The following is a 20,000-nucleotide window of genomic DNA, read 5'->3' on the forward strand; positions in this document are numbered from 1 at the left end:
AATAATTGGAGGTAAATGAGGACGCTATTACATTCTGGCAAAGGCTATCAGAAATTGGTTTTATTGACAAATCATATTAAAAATACAAGCTTTTTAGTCTCAGAACGACGTAATTTTCCGAAATTTTCTCATGAAACTATGATATACCTATTTTCCCAAAATGTATTCTCCTATAAATTGCCGGAAAATACATTTGCAGATGGCATAAGCACAAAATTATTCCCCATGCTAATACCCTGACTGTAAGTTATCAATGATTATATAATTGCTAGTAGCTTTATCTTGAGAAATTACATTGCCCAGAGATCAAACTGACCTCTTATCAATTTCATGCACAACGTTCTCTCAGTCTTGATTCAAATAAGCTTAACTCTGTATGATAAAGTCCCTGTTTACAGTGATCAAGTGCCCAAATTAGCACAGCTATGAGGTGTTGGATGTGGGGTAAGGACCGGGTGAATTACTCTAGGTATATGGGCGCTTAACGAGCGAAAAACACATCACTCCGTGAAGCCTTAGTTCGGAGTGTTCGAGCAATAGCCATCCATACCAGCTCCTCCGCCTATCAAGATAATAGTTGAACCATAATTTCTACAGCTGATACAGTAAGCGGGAAAGGGATAAACCAAATATTAACATATCTCGAAAATAAAAGTTTGATTGTCCTTTTAATCACTAAATCACACAGCCGAGGAGCGATACCATTGGATTCCTAGACATTTTTTCTCATTCTTCAGATTTTATTTTCTGAGCTTCTTCCTCTATCCCCTGACATGTCTTCTCAGGTATTTATTCTTTAAAATTTTTGTTCCCTTATTTCATTCTTTAACATTTGTGGTCCTTTCTTTCACTCTTTAACATTTGTGGTCCTTTCTCTCATTTTTTAATCATAATTTATCAAACATTCTCATTATTTTCAAAATGAATGGGCTCCCCCTCCGGTGCTCGTCTTAGACCGTCAATATTAGTTCCTAGCTTCTCACTATCCCTCCAGAAAAGAAATCTCTCCCGAGCGGCAGCATGAAACACCTTCACTGGACCATTCCAACCTGGAACTATTTGATATTTGCGTGAAGCCAAGACAAGATATTCAATAGCTGGATACAGGGATAGGGCATTTGGAGCGCTGTATTCCATTTCCCTTACTCTTTGATATTACAATCTCCATAAAAAAACTTGCATTGTGAAGCATGCTTCCATGAATAAATGGTGTCACTCAGATTTTTTCTCATACAATTTATGCCCCATCCCTTTATCACTATTCCAGTTAACGAAAATATCTTGGTTGATTAAAAAAAAAAACGGGAAAATCTTTCTACAGAGCACTTAAGGTATATGGAGGACTACAAAAGATAATGATCTAACTATATCAAGCCAGAAAAAAAAAAACCCAGACATGGGATAAAGTATCTGAGGCCTTTGTTCTACAGTACACTAAAAACAGATACCTTAGTTGTTATGAGTTTTGTATATTGAGATCTAAATTCAGGAGAGTAGCACCATCTGCATATGCATACAGTAGAGCTTCTTGCTTTCTAAGCCAACCACATTAAAAAAAAAAAAAAAATCAGATATGGCAGTGACGGAAATTGGGCGGTAATCAGCAGGTTAGAGCTACCTCAAACACATTCCCCAATTCTACCACAGGCATAATATATATATATATATATATATATATATATATATATATATATATATATATATATATATATATATATATATGTGTGTGTGTGTGTGTGCGAAGAAATCACAGAAACTAACACGTGATGAGCATAAAATAATTAAGTATTATAGCCACTCTAATATATATATATATATATATATATATATATATATATATATATATATATATATATATATATATATATATATATATATATATGTGTGTGTGTGTGTGTGTGTGTGTGTGTGCGAAGAAATCACAGAAACTAACACGTGATGAGCATAAAATAATTAAGTATTATAGCCACTCTATATATATATATATATATATATATATATATATATATATATATATATATATATATATATATATATATATGCACATATGAATATATATATAATATATATATATATATATATATATATATATATATATATATATATATATATATATATACACATATATATTTATATATATATTTACATATATACATATTTACATATATATATATATATATATATATATATATATATATATATATATATATATATATATATATATATATATATATATATATATATATATAACTTTATCACTTGAAGAAAATAGCAGACAACTTAAGAGCTAAGAAATCAGTGGTCTTTATAAAAGACGAAGGAAAAATATCATTTGGCTCTACACCTCCATAAGCATCAACATCCATGAAGAGTGTCCTAATTCCATCGGACTTAAATGCTAAACTAGTTACCTTAGCCTCAGAAAAACAGAAATGAGGAAGATCTAGTTTCTCAATACTTTACTTACTGTCTGTTATGATCAGCTATATCAAAACGTAATTATACAAAATATCCTTTAATGTTTTATGCCCCCATTAATTAATTTATCATATAAATTAGCAAAATAGTAACAGGTGTGAATATAATATACGGCAAACACACACACACACACACACACACACACACACACACACACACACACATATATATATATATATATATATATATATATATATATATATATATATATATATGTGTGTGTGTGTGTGTGTGTGTGTGTATGTGTGTGCGCGTGTGAAGGTACCCCGTAAGCTATCTTTTGTTTTGACGTCCCGATAGTGTATCAATCTTTTAGGGGTCCTAATAAAGGGCAACGAACTCTTTCCTCAGAGTATTCGTTTGGCCAGTTCCTCTCCTCCTGCCGTTGAGCTTCTTGGTCGAATTTCTTTTGACGAACATCTGGAAGGCGTTTCATGTCAACGGAACCCAACTGAACCATTGATCCCTTTCCAATTAAAATATCCTTTTTATAACGACCGTAAGAGGTCTCGTGTCTCAAATTACCTCTTCTGATGATGATGATTCAGATTGACCCGCCTACATACAAGGCGGACCTTGCGTTGGCAGCCCTTAAGGGGATTGGAGAGTTTGTGGTATCTTTTAAAAGCTGTTACTTGTGTTGGATGACACGAACACTGACTACAGACAGATGATGATGAGGGTGACACAAAATGACGACCGAAGCTGGAGCCCGAACCTCAAATCCGGGGCACCGTAAACCAAAAATCTCCGATCCCAAACCCGTTCCTTCGTCGGTCCTATGTAATTATTTTTCTTATAAGAGCGTGCTAACCGGAAGACGTCCAATTGGAGTGCCTCTCCTTAGAAGTTCTTCCTTGAAGATTGAAGAATTTTAGCTTTTTCTGATCCTTCAATATTCTCTACTTCTGTGAAATTTCCGCCTTATTCTGCCCACTCTTTATTTTTGGATCGTCAACATTATGGATTTTACTTTCTCATTTCAAATCCGCACAATCGTTAAGTGATTAATGTATAATAACTAGTTCTCCTTTTCAGATTCTTGATTTCTTCTCTCCCGTTCTCCTTCCCGTCACCCTCCTCTTCTTGTATTTTCTGTCCGAATCCTTTCAAATAAATCCATTATTAGTCTTGAAGATTCTTGTTTTGCCTTTCATAACTGCCTTCCAGATTCCACTTGTCATTTATTCCTTTTTGACGATGTATTTTGGTTTTCTTCCAAAGTCGCAGAATCAATAATTCTCTTAACTTTCACCAAAGCATTTTCTGCATCACCCAAATCTTGTTTTCTTTTTAATGGCCACACAGGCAAGTCGGTGATAAAATCTTGCAAATTTGGGTTGATCAATAAAACGATTAAAATAATCTTTTTACATTTTCTAACATTCCTGCTCAAGCCGAATGACAATTTGAAGCCGATTTGGAAATGCACATAACAGAGAGACAGAATCTTTTGGAGCTCTGACAGGAAAGCATTCAACTTTCCTACTGATGACGAAAGACAAATTGGAGTCGAACAATGAATTGGGAGAATTTTGAAGACTATTTTAGATTTGGAGCCTGTTAAGGATTTCCAAAAGGATAACGTCCAATTTGGAGTGCCTCTCCTTAGAAGTCCTTCCTTTTTTAGAGAGAGAAAAAAAAATACTTCAGATTGAAGAATTTTAGATCTTTCTCTGGTCCTTCAATATTCTCTACTTCTGTGCAGTTTCCGCCTTATTCTGCACAATCTTTATTTTTGGATCTTCAATATTAGGGACTTTACTTTCTCCTTTCAAATTCGCCGTATCGTAAAATGATCAACAAATAATAACTATTCCTCCTTTTCAGATTCTTTATTTCTTCTCTTCCGTTATCCTTCCTGCCTCCTTCTTCCTGTATTTTCTGTCCGAATCCTTTCAAATAAATCAGTTATCAGTCTTCAAGATTCTTGTTTTGCTTTTCATGACTGCCTTCCTGATTCCACTTGTCGTTGATCCCTTTATGACGAGGTATTTTGGTTTTCTTTCAAACAATTCTCTTAACTTTCACCAAAACATTTTCTGCAAAACTCAAATCTTGTTTCCTTTTTAATAGCCTCATGGCGAGTCAATGATAAAAGCTTGCAAATTTGGGTTGGTCAATAAAATAATCAAAACGATCTTTTTACCTTTTCTAACATTTCTGCATGAGACGAATGACAATTTGAAGCCGATTTGGGAATGCACCGGTATTTCATATTTCTCCTAACAGAGAGACTAAGAATCTTTTGGAGCTCTGACAGGAAAGCATTCAAATTTCCTATTGATGATGAAAGACAAATTGGAGTCAAATAAGGAGTTGGGGGAGTTTTGAAGACTTTTCGGATTTTGGAGCCTGTTAGTGATTTCCAAAAGGTCTTCATGTTTTTTTTTTAAAAAATAACCTAGATACAAGAACTTTATATTGCTGGCTGGGCGGGGCTGCCCGCTTCCCGCTGGCTGGGCGGGGCTCCCCCCTTCCCCCTGGCAGGGTGGGGCTCCCCCTTTCCCGCTGGCAGGGTGGGCTCCCCCCTTCCTGCTGGCAGGGCAGGGCTCCCTTCTTCCCGCTGGCAGGGCGGGGCTCCCCCTTCCCGCTGGCAGGGTGGGGCTTCTCCTTCTTGCTGGCAGGGTGGGGCTCCCCCCTTCCCGCTGGCAGGGTGGGGCTCCCCCCTTCCCGTTGGCAGGGCGGGGCGGGGCTCCCCCCCTTCCCGCTGGCAGGGCGGGGCTCCCCCTTCCCGCTGGCAGGGTGGGGCTTCTCCTTCTTGCTGGCAGGGTGGGGCTCCCCCCTTCCCGCTGGCAGGGTGGGGCTCCCCCCTTCCCGTTGGCAGGGCGGGGCGGGGCTCCCCCCCTTCCCGCTGGCAGGGCGGGGCTCCCCCCTTCCTGCTGGCAGGGTGGAGCTCCCCCTTCTGGCCGGCAGGCTGGGGCTTCCCTATTCTGGTCGGTGGGGCGGGGTTTCCCCCTTCTGGCTGGCAGGGCGGGGCTCCCCCTCCCCGCTGGCAGGGCAGGCTCCCCTCTTCCCGCATCGTTCTGATGAATTGTGCCACCCACACCCCTACTGCATGGTGAGTTCCTGTGTGTAGCCCGCCATCCACCTCTGCCATCTCTTCCTACACCATGTTTGGTTATTCGCAGTGCAGTAAGTATGTGACATGGTGCACATCCTCAGAGTGAGGTGTGCCAGGAATTCCTGTGTCCAACTGTACCCACTAGGTCATTCAGATGCTAATCAGAATGCTATCAATTATCTAACGGGGTCTTTCAAATGGACAGTTGCTTAAAAGCTAAAGATTACGATTAATAGCTCCTACATCTGCAGATTAACAAGATGTATTTCTATCTTTGTCATTGCTTCTAACTTTTCGAAAAATTAAATTTCCACAGCATTTTATTTTGGATTTTTTCAATGACCTTTTAGGAAGGAACCCCAAAAAGCATCAAAATGTCCCATTGTGTTTTGTTGTGTTATCGTCCGTCACTGGAATACGAAATTAAGAAAATATATATACAAATTTTGTTGCTCCATTATAATAGTTTATGATTATTTATATTTGAATGCTTATATATAATAAAATATATAAAGACTTAGAACGTAAGCTAGTTACAACTCAAATAGCCATGGAAAGAATAATGATGGGAATAACACTGAGGAAGCGAGAGTAAACGAAAATTTAGGATATTCTAAAAACTTGTAAGAAAAAGAAATTGACGTTGGCAAACACCCTCAACCACTTAATTATATCTTTTTCTTTTTGAAATCAGAAGACCTGTTTTTATGATCTCCCATAATATTGCATGAACATTCAACAAACATTTTAAAGCAATTAGAAGAATTTTCTTGTTTGTAGACCCTGCTACCATTTAATAATATCCTTTCATTACTACATTCAAGAAAGTATACATTTAAACATATTTCATATAAGGAAGATATAGAATCCACTGGAATATAAGGAAATCTTGAATACATACTCTAACTTTAAATTGAAAATCGATAGAAATAAGGAGATTCACAACCCTGTCTGTAACAGAAAAGCATAGATAGTAGCTTGGCCTGGGCACCAGCTACCCGTTGACATACTACCGCTAGAGAGTTATGGGGGTCTTTTAACTGGCCAGACAGTTCTACATTAGATTTTTCTCATGTTACGGCTAACTTTCCCTTTGCCTACTCATACACCGAATAGTCTGGCCTATTCTTTACAGATTATACTCTGCCCTCATACACCAGACATGCAGAGCATGAAATCTCGAAGTGATCTCTTGTAAATCACAAGACACAGTTCTCAGCAAATAGGAAACCAATAATACCTAATCGATATATTGAGAGCAGCGAAGCACCCCCAAAAATTCGAGTTATTTTTCCCTTTTACAATATGACACGATGCCAATGAAGAGTCTCGTACGAGACATCTTCAAGTTCTTCCAATTCAGAAATGTTTTTCTTTTATTTAGTGAGATAACATTTCCTATTCATTGGCTTTCTAAACTGAAGGGTTATCAATAAAACGGTAAACAATCAAAGATTAGTAAATATTAGCCATGGAATAAGACTCCTTCAGTTATTAAATAACTCTCTCTCTCTCTCTCTCTCTCTCTCTCTCTCTCTCTCTCTCTCTCTCTCTCTCTCTTATATTAAAAAATTATAGCATATTAACGCAAATATATTCCCATCCAATATCAGCATGAGACACGAATTTAAAAAATATAGCTCTCCTTTGAAACACGTAGGAAAAAGCTAATAATAAAAAAGATACATCTCCAAGACCGTAATATATACGACTTACGGATGAGAAATATGACGGAGGACCGAGCCATTCTTCCAGGAAGAAAAGAGAAGAAGAGTTGAAAAAGAGCGCGTCAAATTATGACACCCCGAACAGCGCCCAATCACTGTCAAGGAGAAGAATGACGTTGCTCGCCAAATTCTTCGTTCGAAGAGATGAATCAAAATAAGGAAATATTCCGAAGGGAAAATCTTTTAGTTGATTTTTCGTTCCATTGATTTATTTGTTCATATGTTCTTTATTTTCAGAAAAAAAATGGGTTGTGAAAATATCTCCTGTTATTAGTCGCCGAATATATTTTACAATGTATCAGCGAGATACCTCATTTCTTCAATTATACAGTATATCACATCACCTGGAATGAAGGCTTTTGAGGATAGGTTTATCCAAACAGTATGAGGAAAGCGAGAAATTATGAGGCAGTTGTGTGTGTATATACTATATATATATATATATATATATATATATATATATATATATATATATATATATATATATATATATATATATATGGTAAAAGTGACCAGTAATACTCCATTTACTTCAAGATCGAACATTTTATAACAAGTTATCAAGAAACCAATGAGGCGTTATTGCTTCAACGAGGTACAAGAAACGTCCTGTTTATCTTCCTCTTCCGACATCTTATCTCTTCCACTTTAGGGGTTGTTGTTTGCCAGACGAGGGTCGAGTCCCACTCAGATTCGTTAGTGCCTTTAGTGTCTGCAACCTTACCATCCTTGTGAGCGAAGATCTGGGGGGTTTTAGGGAGCCTAATGGGTCTATCTGTTGAGTCATCAGCAACAATTGCCTGGCCCTCCCTGGTCCTAGCTTGGGTGGAGAAGGGGCTTGGGCGTTGATCACATTGTATATAGTCAGTCTCTTGGGCATTTTCCTGCTTGCTAGGGCAATGTCACTCTCCCTTCCCTCTGCCATTCATAGGATAATGGTTTCATCATCCTATGACAAGAATAACTACACGGAGTGAGCATCTCAAGTTTCGATGACTTATTTTCAAATACCTAGGAGTTTTTGTTCAAAGTCGTTGTGACGCCATTTTAGAGTAATCAATCAGTCAATCACTGATTCCAGAAACCTTTTCCAGGATAGATTTAAGTTTTATTCCGGCTACAACCAGATTGTGGAATGATCTTCCTAATCAGGCAGTTGAATGGGTGGAACTTCAGAATTTCAAACATGTAGCAAATGTTCTAATGATGAACAAGGTGACATGAGTTTCTCTTTCTAGTTTACATAAGGCAGATCTATTTCAACGTCGTTACTGATATAAAGATATTTTATATTTTTATTCATTACTTCTCATATAGTTTATCTATTTCATTTCCCCTCTGGGCTAATTTTCCTCGTTGGATCCCTTGGGATTTTAACATCCCGCTTTTCGAACTAGGGGTGTAGGTCGGTAATAATAATAATAATAATAATAATAATAATAATAATAATAATAATAATAATAATAACAAGGTCACTGAAAAACACACACATAAGGGCCTTCCTTACAAGGGGCAAATGCAGGGGGGTCCCACTCTGATTTGCCCGTAATTCTTACTCTTTGAAACAGTGTTACCAGATCAAACAGTCTAAGGAAGACAGTAGGCACAGACAGGCGAACGTTTGACTTGGGTCAGAGGCCATTGTGCAGTCATGTTGTTTCAGACAATAGTCAGGCGCCCATCCAGTTCGTCCACAAAGGGCAAGGGCACTTAAATGGTTTGCCCGTTATTTCCTTATCTATAACGTCATCTACATTCGTGGTCGTCACTCACACAAAAAAAAAAAAAAAAGAAAAAAAAAAAAAGGTAACAGTGGCTGCCCACCGTGTGGAAGGGCCTTAAGAATCTCTGCTTTGGTAGGGGAGAAGGGTTTCAGTAAAAACCAAGTAAAAATATTTTACTAATCCTTCCGCAAACGAAACCCTGACCTAGATATCAGCTAATTTTCAACTCCAAAGTAAAAATAATCTTTGTATTTAATAAAAAGAACCTCAAGTCTGTAGTTGGTAGATGGAGAAGGTTTTCAGGCTATGGAAGATGGTAAAACCAGGTTAAGGTATTTTACTAATCATTCCATAAACGAAATCCTGACCTTAAATAGCAGCTAATTTTTAATTACACAGCAAAAATAATCTTTGAATTTAATGAAGAAGAACGTCACATTATGTAACTTTGTAATTCATGTAAATTCAGTCGTACTGGATACAAAATAATTATAAAGTCAGCTGACGAATTCAAATTGAAGGTTGTAAAGAAAAATTGTGGACTATCTTCCCCTTTTAAGTTAATAAGATTTACACAGATCTGCAGAGGTCAATCGCGGATTCAAAGTCAAGGCGGTCCCCAGAATATGAAAAAAGAACGGGTTTGAAGGTTTAAGGTTTAAAGGCCGCTCATGAATAGCAGAGGCAAGGGACAGTGACATTGCCCTATCGAGCAGGACAATGCCCTAGAGACTGACCATACATACATAAGATCAGTGCCCAAGGCCCCTCTCCACCCAAGCTAGATCCATGGAGGGCCAAGCAATGGCTGCTGATGACTCAGCAGATAGACTTAGAGGCTCCCCCAAACCCTTCATCCTTAGCTCACAAGGAAGGTGAGGTTGCGGTTACCAAAGAAACTAACGAGTTTGGGCGGGACTAGAACACCAGTCTGGAGTTCACCAGTTAGGGACATTACCACATCGGCCACCATAATAGTATAAAGCATGTTCAAACATAAAGAATGCCAGGACCCTTCATCCTTAGCTGCGGTTACCAAAGAAACTAACGAGTTTGGGCGGGACTAGAACACCAGTCTGGCGTTCACCAGTCAGGGACATTACCATATCGGCCACCATAATAGTATAAAGCATGTTCAAACATAAAGAATGCCAGGAATAAATAAAAACTTATTGTAATCACATTATAATCACCAACTGACTCCGCAGATAACTCCGTTAATCTCACCACCGGAGTTCAGTGTTTATGATAAACGTGGCCTAAAAATAGCTCTTGTTATCTAGGTTCAGTGTGAATACATTGAGGAAGGACAATGTCAGATCAATTACAATAACTAATTTTACTGGATAATGGTAATGTCAGATAACAATAAATAACTATACATACTAATGGCAATGTCAGTTAATTACAATCAATAACTTTATTGGTGAACAGCAATGTCTGTTGAATTATAATCAATAACTTTACCGGAGCGAAGCAATGTGAATTAAATTACAATAATTAACATCAAAGGCGAATAGCAATATCAGTTAATTGCAATACTAAATTTTACACGCAGATGGTAATATCAGATAAATTGCAATCATTAACTTTACTGGCGATAGGCAATGCTAGTTGGATTATAATAATGAACTTTATTGGCGAAAGACAATGGGAGCTAAATTACAATTATTAATTCTGCTAGCGAAAAAGTAATACCATACAAACTACAATCAATAATTTTCCTGTCGAAAGGTCAAGGTTCGATGAATTACAATCAATAATTTTATTAGCAGTTAGCGATGCCAATTAAATAATAATAATTAAGTTTAATGGTAAAAGGGTAGTAAAAGATAAATTATTATCAATAACTCTATTGACAAGAGGGCAATGTCAGCTAATTACAATATAATTATCTAAATTTTTATGATAAATGCTTGTCTGGGAAAGTTCACGAACCAATGCCTCTTCGATGAAAAAATCCCAACAGTTGATTCTACCATGGCTCAATCAGTGGACACTTTCCTCTAGGTAAGGCTAGAAGAGGGTCTTTAGCTATGGTAAGCAACTCTTCTAGGAGGAGGACACTCCAAAATCAAACCATTGTTCTCTAGTCTTGGGTAGTGCCATAGCCTCTGTACCATGGTCTTTCACTGTCTTGGGTTGGGGTTCTCTTGCTTGAGGGTACACTATTCTATCTTATTTTTCTTCCTCGTGTTTTGTTAAAGTTTTTATAGTTTACTAAGGAGATATTTGTTTTTATGTTGTTATTGTTCTTAAAATATTTTGTTTTTCCTTGTTTCCTTTCCTCACTGGGCTATTTTCCTTGTTGAAGACCTCGAGCTTACAGCGTCTTGCTTTTCCAACAAGGGTTTTAGCTTACCAAGCAATAATGACAACAACAACAACAACAACAATAATAATAATAATAATAATAATGATAATAATAACAATAGAATATCTGTCCTTATTACACAAATAGCTAAAGCGATAACAATCCACTATTTCCCAACTAACAACCACATTTTGTTTTTTTCTTCGGCAGATTGACGAAAACACCTTCGAGACCCTTCCAATTCTGGAAGAGCTTTACCTCGACGGGAATTACCTGCATAGTTTTCCAGCAGCTGTTCTCTTGCCCTCCCTTCGGGTATGTTCAATTACCTTTGAGGTCGTTTCTCAAGAGAGATATTTCGATCGCGTCGAATTCCTTTATTTCTAAATAACATTAGTTTATGGTTAATTTGACATAAATGCTGTTTTGAGAGCATACGTATACACATATAAATGTATGTATATATACACATATATACATGCTGTATATAGACTACACACACACACACACACACACACACACACACACACACACATATATATATATATATATATATATATATATATATATATATATATATATATATATATATATATATATATACGCACTGTATATTCATCACTAATCCGCACTGGAAAGCGTGGTGAGGATAAGAGGTCAAACGCTAGACATGAATAAAAACATATCTGAGAAACAGGTGCATTTTCTATTGTTGTTGTTGTTGTTGTGTATATATATATATATATATATATATATATATATATATATATATATATATATATATATATATATATATATATATATATATATACACCAAATAAAACAGTAAAGTACAAACTCACGAACATGTAAATCTTGAGACATTAGGCGACTACACTGCATATTCAGTTGTTCCTTCACAGAAACTCTCGATGATAGAGAACCCGACGTATACAGGGGGCGATGCTTCCAGGGCCTTCAACATGGGCAACGTCAACTTGTCGAAAATGAAAAATCTTCGCAGCCTGTCTTTGGATAAGGTGAGATATTCTTGTATATGGTAGGGTATCCATGGATAAGGTAGAGCGTTCCAGGTGGAATATCCTTAGGTAGTATCCATGGATAAGGTAGCCCATTTGGATAAGTCAGGGTATCAATGGATAAGGTAGAGTATCCCTGGATATGTAATGATTAGAATAGTAATATTACATGTTTAAAACAAATGACGTAATATGTCATGTTGGTTGGAAGAGCTGGCCGTGAGATTTGCTATGGTCAACTCAAATTGTGTACAGGATGTAAGATGCTGAGTTGTCATTCTTTCTTAGTGTCAACACATTAACTCTTCGTGTGAAAGTTTGTGACGTCACCGGATGCAGGTGTCTTCCGATTCCGTCACTTATCCAAATTAAAGCAAGTGTACGATTTTTGGGATATCAGTAATTTGTTCAGTTCTTGTCTAAACTTCACCAGAATTGGTCATGTGGACCAACACAGCTTCCTCCAGTGATGGAGATGTTTAACTCAGTTGTTTATATACAATAAAACTTAAAAAACCACCAAGATGTGTTCAATAAACCATCTAAATACATCTGAAAACAACTCATACTCAAATGTGTGCTTAAGACAGTAGCACACCAATAAATGGTGGCAGCGCTTAAACTCAAAGACAGCGGTTATACTCTAAGAATTAGAGAAATATCTTCAAGACTTCAAAAATAAATAGCTGTAAAACCAGAGATATATCTTCAAGACTTCAACATAAAAGCTGTAATACCTGATAAAGATCTTCAAGAACTCAGAACTATCTACAAATATCTACAATTTTGACTGAGTCCAACGAAAATGCTAACACCAACATATGTTAGTATACAAATAGAATCTTCAATCAACATCCTAGGAAACCCAAGGACTGGCATTCAACTATTGCAAAACATATCCAGGAAGACCTACATTCTACAAGAAACTAGAACGAGACATCGCTAACAAAACATCAAGAGAGAGAGAGAGAGAGAGACGACTCGACTACATATAAAGCTAAGTACAAAGATTTTGTATTCATTTCAGTTTGTGCAGTGAAGTGTAGTTGTCACAAGTCGTTAGTCAAATATTACTGGGGTGAGTGAATTCCTAAACTTTGTTATAAGAAACTCCGAATTCTCATTTAGAATTTTTCTTTCTTTGTGCTAATTCCTTTTTCTTTCATAAACTCTTGGGGGGAAATGTATTGGGATTAGTAACATTGTTGGGGGAATTTTATTATACATATGCGTTTACGCAGTGGGCGTCTGTACTCATATAGATATTTTGATAGGATTGAAAGGGGTCAAAGAGATAGAAAAAAAAAAGAATACAGCAGTCATGGCTCCTCCTGTCAGCCCTACCCCTGGACCTAGTGGTGTAGGCCAGGCTAATCCTCCTCCAATTGTGACGCTTGTAAATGCCAGGTCAGCAATCCTTCCTTTTCAAGGCCGTGTCAACGGGTTCTTGCCACAAAATGTGGAGTCATGGATTTCATCCGTTGATGCCCATTTAAATGCCAAACAAATCGTAGATCCTTTTGTACAATTACAAGAAGCTAAAAGTTTTATAGATTTTTCTAAGGGGGATGCGAGTGCGTATTTAAGAGGTGTTTCATTTCAGGAAGCAGTTACATGGGATGATTTCAAAGTTAGGTTACGCGCGATCTATGGGGGTGAAGAAGCTTTGGATGTGGTGTTAACGTTACGAAATACACTTAATCAAGCCACTATGAATCGGCTTAATGTTGTTGAGAGAGCAGCTCTCATAGCTGATAGGCTTAACGAATATCAGGACATTTTAGGTAATTCCACTTGGGTTACTAACGATAATATCTCCGTGAAAGATTTTTTACGATTAATGTATTTAACTTGCATGACACTTATGTTGCCTGAAGCTTTAGTGCGGTGCTTTGATAAGAAGTTAATGCCTGCAAGTACGGAATTGGATGTCTATAAACAGATAAAGAAGCACATGTCCAAGTGTCCAGATCTCGATCCCGTGTTAACTCAAGTTTTTGCTAAGAATGAAACAAAACCACAAACAGTGAACGTAATTAATAATCCAGTAGCGGGAGTGACGTGTTACAACTGCAAACGTCAAGGTCACATAAGCGCAGACTGTAGAACGAAATTTTGTTCAGTTCACAACACAGGATCACATTCTTATAGTCAATGTTACGCGCGTAAGACACAACAATATCCTAGAAATACACAGTCAATTCCACAGTCAGTTCCATATGGAAATAAAAAGAAAAATCCTCATTTTAACAATAAGAAGAAACAACAAAATGTCAATGCAGTTCAGAGTCCGAAACAAACAAACACTTCTTCAAATATCGCTGAGCCTGGGCCGTCAAACCAGACCTCGCAAAGTCAGCCTAATTTTCAGAATGTGCAGAACAAAGCAAATACCACATAGTTAACTCTAGAGGGGAAGAGAGTGATGTTGGGTCAAGGTCATTTATGTCAACATCAATAGTATTGAATAATCAATTTAATGTTTTATCAGATAAATGTGAGACAATAGATTTTCCTATGAAACACACGGCCGAATTAAGTAAAACAGTGCATGCTCCCGTAGATTTGCAACGAATTCATACAATAATAAGCCAAAATGAGTTACGGCCAACCTTATATGCTGTAAATTTAGAACACAAATCCTTTACGTTATTTTTTGACTCTGGTAGTCCACGTAATATTATGGATTTGAAGACGCATCATTTGTTGTTTTCGAACTTTCCGATTGAAAAATCAGGAATCAGACTTTCAGGTATAGGAAATAATGAATTAAACGTCATAGGCATAACTCATATTCAGTTCAGAGTCGGTAATCGCACGTTTGCCGATACATTTGTTGTTGTGAAAAACATTAATATGTATCCAGCTGTAATTATAGGATACCCATCTATGGGAAATCAAAACATTATCTTAGCTCCTGCAAAGCACGGCGTGTATATCAAAGGGAAATTCTATAAGTCTTCTAATACTTTAAAGTCTGTTTTGGATAATAAGGAGACGACAAATGTAACCGTAACGTACGTTGAAGAACCAATAACTTGTCTCACTAATAAAGAAATAATACACGCGACCCAGCAGAATTCTCGTTCACCCGTAATATCATCTTGCACGCAATATATCGAACCAAACATACCTTCGAATTTAATAGTGCAAATAAAGAAAACACTACCGGGATCTGAAATATTAATCCTTTCCGATACTTTGAAAACCAACGGATTGTCTGTCACACAAGCTATTTATACAGTAGGCTCACATCAGCAATGTAATATCGAAGTCTGTAATCATTTAAATAACACTTTAGTAATTCACAAAAATCAACATATCTTGGATGTAGAAGTTTATAAACATCGTATTCTTACCGTTGCTGAAATCAATCACTCTCAATCAGTTGCGGATGAATCCCTTTTACGATCTATTAAAAATAAAATCAGTAAGGACATTCAAGACGAAGAAATTCAGCAGAAAATTTTTGAACTTTTAAATAAATATACAGATGTCTTTTCCACTACGGATGGATCCTTAGGGAAAACAGATGTGATCGAGCATCAAATAAGGTTAAAAGACAAACAGAAAATTATATATGTACCCTCGTACAGACTCCCTATGAAATTCCAGAATGAAATAAATGATGAAGTAGGTAAAATGTTAGAGGAAGGAGTCATTAGAAAATCAAATAGCCCTTATAATTTTCCTTTAATAGTTGTACCGAAAAAAGATCGAACATGGCGTATCTGTGTCGACTTTCGTCGTCTAAACGAGGAAACGATCCCTGATCGATTCCCAGTGCCATGTACTGACGATATTTTGTCTTTGTTAGGTCAGAATAAATATTTTACCAGTTTGGACTTACTTAAAGGCTTTCACCAGATATCATTAGAAGAAGATAGTATCCCATACACAGCCTTCAGCACAGCCAGGGGACATTATGAATTTTTACGGATGCCTTTTGGTTTACGTTGTGCTCCTATAACATTTACAAGAATGATTAACATAGTGTTTGGAGACTTGTTAGGGGATATATTGCATGCCTATATGGATGATCTTGTAATCTTTTCCAACACCTTAGAAGAACATCTACGTAAGTTAGAACTAGTACTGCAGAGATTAAGACAACATAACTTAAGGGTAAAGATTAGTAAGTGTGAATTTTTCAAAACAGAATTAGTATATTTGGGTTTCATGGTGTCAAGCCAAGGTCTTAAAGTAGTCCATGATAAGGTGTCGGCTATACGTAATTTTCCCATACCTACTAATGTCAAGGGAATACAGCAATTTCTGGGTTGTAGTGGATATTACAGGCGTTTTATACGCAACTATTCAATAATAGCCGCTCCTTTAACTGATCTTACGAAGAAGGGCGTAGATTTCATATGGTCTGAGCAACATCAACAGGCGTTTAATACTTTGAAAGATGAACTGTGTAGTTCTCCTATCTTAAAATTTCCTGACTTCGGTAAGGAATTCTTCATTGCAACAGACGCCTCAGACTTAGGAGTGGGAGGGGTATTGCTTCAGCAATATGATAAACAGTTTTTCCCGATAGCTTTCTATTCTCGAAAATTGAGAACTTCCGAAAGTAAATATGCAGTAATAGACAAGGAAGGACTAGCTATTGTTAATTCGCTAGTGCATTTTAAGTTCATAATTTACGGTTATCCCGTTAAGGTTCTTACTGACCATAAACCACTAACAGAGTTCTTTAAAGGCTTCAATCACAGCCCTAAACGAACTCGGTGGCATTTAATCATTCAAGATTTTGGCGCAAGAATCGGGTATTTACCTGGGAAAGCAAATATCATTGCGGATGCATTATCACGCAACCCCGTGTCATCTTGTACGGAGTCTTTAGCTGAATTAATAGATATATCAACATCCATGCCTATTGTAAAAACAATATCTGAACAAGAAGATTTAGGCTGGAGTGCTGAATTGTTACAGACTGAGCAAAGAAAAGATCAGAAAATAGAAACAATTATAAATGCTTTGAAAGGCAATCATAAAGAAAAAGAATATATAAAGTATAAGCAGCAGAATTATGTAATCAAAGATAATATTCTGTGTAGGACTGTGACAAGGAAAACCCGCAATACACCACATGTAACTAACGACCAGGTAGTAGTACCAAACTCACTTGTTTCCACTGTCCTGAATTGGTTGCATTCAAATCCATTACATGGACACCCTGGGTTCTCATTAATGTCACAGAAAGCCAAATCATTGTTTTATTGGCATACAATGCTTACAGATATAAAAAGACACATAGCTAATTGTCGCACATGTCAGGAAAACAAAGGGCATACGAAAACACCTGTTAGCTTAGGAACTTATCCTGTTCCCAATCAACCCTTTGAAAGAATACATTTAGATTTGTTAACAGGATTTTACGAGTCAGACAGAGGGAATAAGCACCTCTTAGTAATTATAGATGCTTTAACTCGATATACAGAACTAATAGCGCTTAAAACTAAAACTGCGATTGAATGCGCTAGGAAGTTTTACGAGTGTTACATTTGTAAACATGGAATTCCACACATGATAATCTCAGACTCGGGTGGTGAATTTAATAATCACTTTCTTACCTCATTGTGTGAATTCCTCAAAATAAAGAAGATCAATACCATGATATATCACCCAGAGTCGAATGGGCTAGTGGAAAGAGCAAATAGGAAGATATTAAATATATTAAGGGTAACACTAGGGGGATCAGACCCCAACTGGGATATTGCAATACCGGCGGCACTGAGTACTCTGAATCATTCATATCATATATCAATTAAAATGTCACCGCATGAAGCATTGTATGGTACCCCAGTTAGAACACCTTTCCATGTATTAACGCCTACAACTAATCTATCAAATCCTTTAAAAGAATGTATAAATGCAAGTATAAGTCGATATGATATCCTTCGAAAGAATTTAGAAGAATCACAAATCATAATGAAAAGGAATCATGATAAAATAGCGAAACCAACTAAAACATATACCGTGGGTGATAACATCTATATTCAAATCAATGTCAGAAAAGGGCTCAACTATAAACTAACACCTAAGTTTGAAGGCCCATTTAACATTTTGGAAATATTAACGGCCAATAGGTTTAGAATTCAAAATGTAGCCCAACCCACGGATGAGAGAATAGTACCATTGTCTCACATAAGAAATTAAAAAGAAGTGAGGAAAAATTTTAATTTCAATTTAAAAGTTTTCTTTTTAATACAGGAGTAATTACATATGTTTTTTCTCGTTACAGGTTTCCAAGATGAATTTTTTGTTGTTGGGAGTGATATTGTTCGCTCAGACATTTTTTTCGTATGGGATGAGTTCTAAGACTAAGAATATATATTTTAAATATGGAAATATAGTTGAAAGACAAGAAGACATTTTTATTACATCAACCAACGTAATTGTCGAAGTGCATATGCAAGCAATTTTTCTTCAAGAGAATGATGTCACTAGCTTAAGAACCGCCATTTCAAGGTTTTCTGCATCATTGGATGAGTTGCATAGGAGACATTTTCATTTGACTACTAAGAGTTTGCTTAGCTCAACATTAAAAATTGCAGAGATGCTATCTGATGACTTAAAGAATAAGACTGGAGAGACAGGATCTTTGGCTTATGACCTTTTGATGTGGACTGTAGGACACGAACAAAAAGAAAGACGGAATCCGTTCATTTATGCTGCATTAAGCATCTTTGGGTCTGTTGCAAGTTTAGGTTTAGGACTTTCCAATCGTCTTAAAATTAGTAATCAAAATAAGAAAATTGAGTTCTTGACTCATAAAGATGAATTGATTATGTCAGAACTAAGGGATCAGTTAGCTTCAATCAATAAAATTATGGATTTGTTAAATGAACATTCAGATAATATCGTTCAAATTATGGAAGTACAGGATTTGTTAGCAACATTAACGTATTATGATTCAAAGATAGATCACATACATAACAGAATTGCACATTTCATTGAGAAATCCAAGGATTATGTAGAAGCTATCACGTTAGCAACTAAAGGTGTATTGTCGCCCCATTTGTTGCCTATACGTTACTTAAAATTAGTTCTGGAGAACACTAGGGATAAACTAGGCTATGTTCCTTTGTTAGACGAACATAGGTTAGAATTTTATTACAGCCTAATTACAGTAAACGTAGTATATAGTAGTATATATGGAGGATATCTCTGAATAAGGTAGGGTATCCATGGATAAGGTAAAGTATCCATGGATAATGTACAGCATACAGTACATGGATAAGGTATAGAGTATTCCTGGATAACACAAAATTTCCCTGGATAAATCTAAAGTATTTTTGAATAAGAGTATCGATGGATAACGTAAAGTATTCCTGGATAAAGAACCGTATTCGTGGATAAAGTAAGGTATCCCTAGATAAGGTAGAGTCTCCCTGCATAAGAAAGACCATCTATGAGTAAATGATATTCGATATCGATGACAAAAAAATATGGAAGCGGTGAAAAAGAAAATAATCTTTATTATCTTCGTAACCTGGATCCATTACTTTAGGGTTTAAAGGTCACTCATGAATGGCAGGGGCAAGGGACAAGGACTATGTCTTAGAGACTGACCATATATCCATATGATCAGCGTCCCAGCCCTCTCTCCCCCCAAGCTTGGACTAGGAAGGGCCAGATAATGGCTACTGATGACTCAACAGGTAG

At 36.7% G+C, this 20,000-nt stretch overlaps 2 protein-coding genes across 2 annotated transcripts in view; one reads left to right on the plus strand and one right to left on the minus strand.

Annotated features, from left to right (window-relative positions):
- LOC137657021 (beta-1,4-glucuronyltransferase 1-like) overlaps nucleotides 1-20,000 on the minus strand; it is a 289,570-nt gene that overhangs the window by 259,689 nt on the left and 9,881 nt on the right. The gene's annotated exons all lie outside the window — the stretch shown is intronic.
- The window catches only part of LOC137657220 (toll-like receptor 13), an 88,724-nt gene that overhangs the window by 41,242 nt on the left and 27,482 nt on the right, over nucleotides 1-20,000 (plus strand). Inside the window, 2 exon segments of the mRNA XM_068391562.1 lie at nucleotides 11,518-11,622; nucleotides 12,210-12,326. Coding sequence (XP_068247663.1) covers nucleotides 11,518-11,622; nucleotides 12,210-12,326 — 222 coding nt within the window.

The sequence above is a fragment of the Palaemon carinicauda genome, chromosome 18, assembly GCF_036898095.1.
Source record: "Palaemon carinicauda isolate YSFRI2023 chromosome 18, ASM3689809v2, whole genome shotgun sequence".
Classification (NCBI taxonomy): Eukaryota; Metazoa; Arthropoda; class Malacostraca; order Decapoda; family Palaemonidae; genus Palaemon; species Palaemon carinicauda.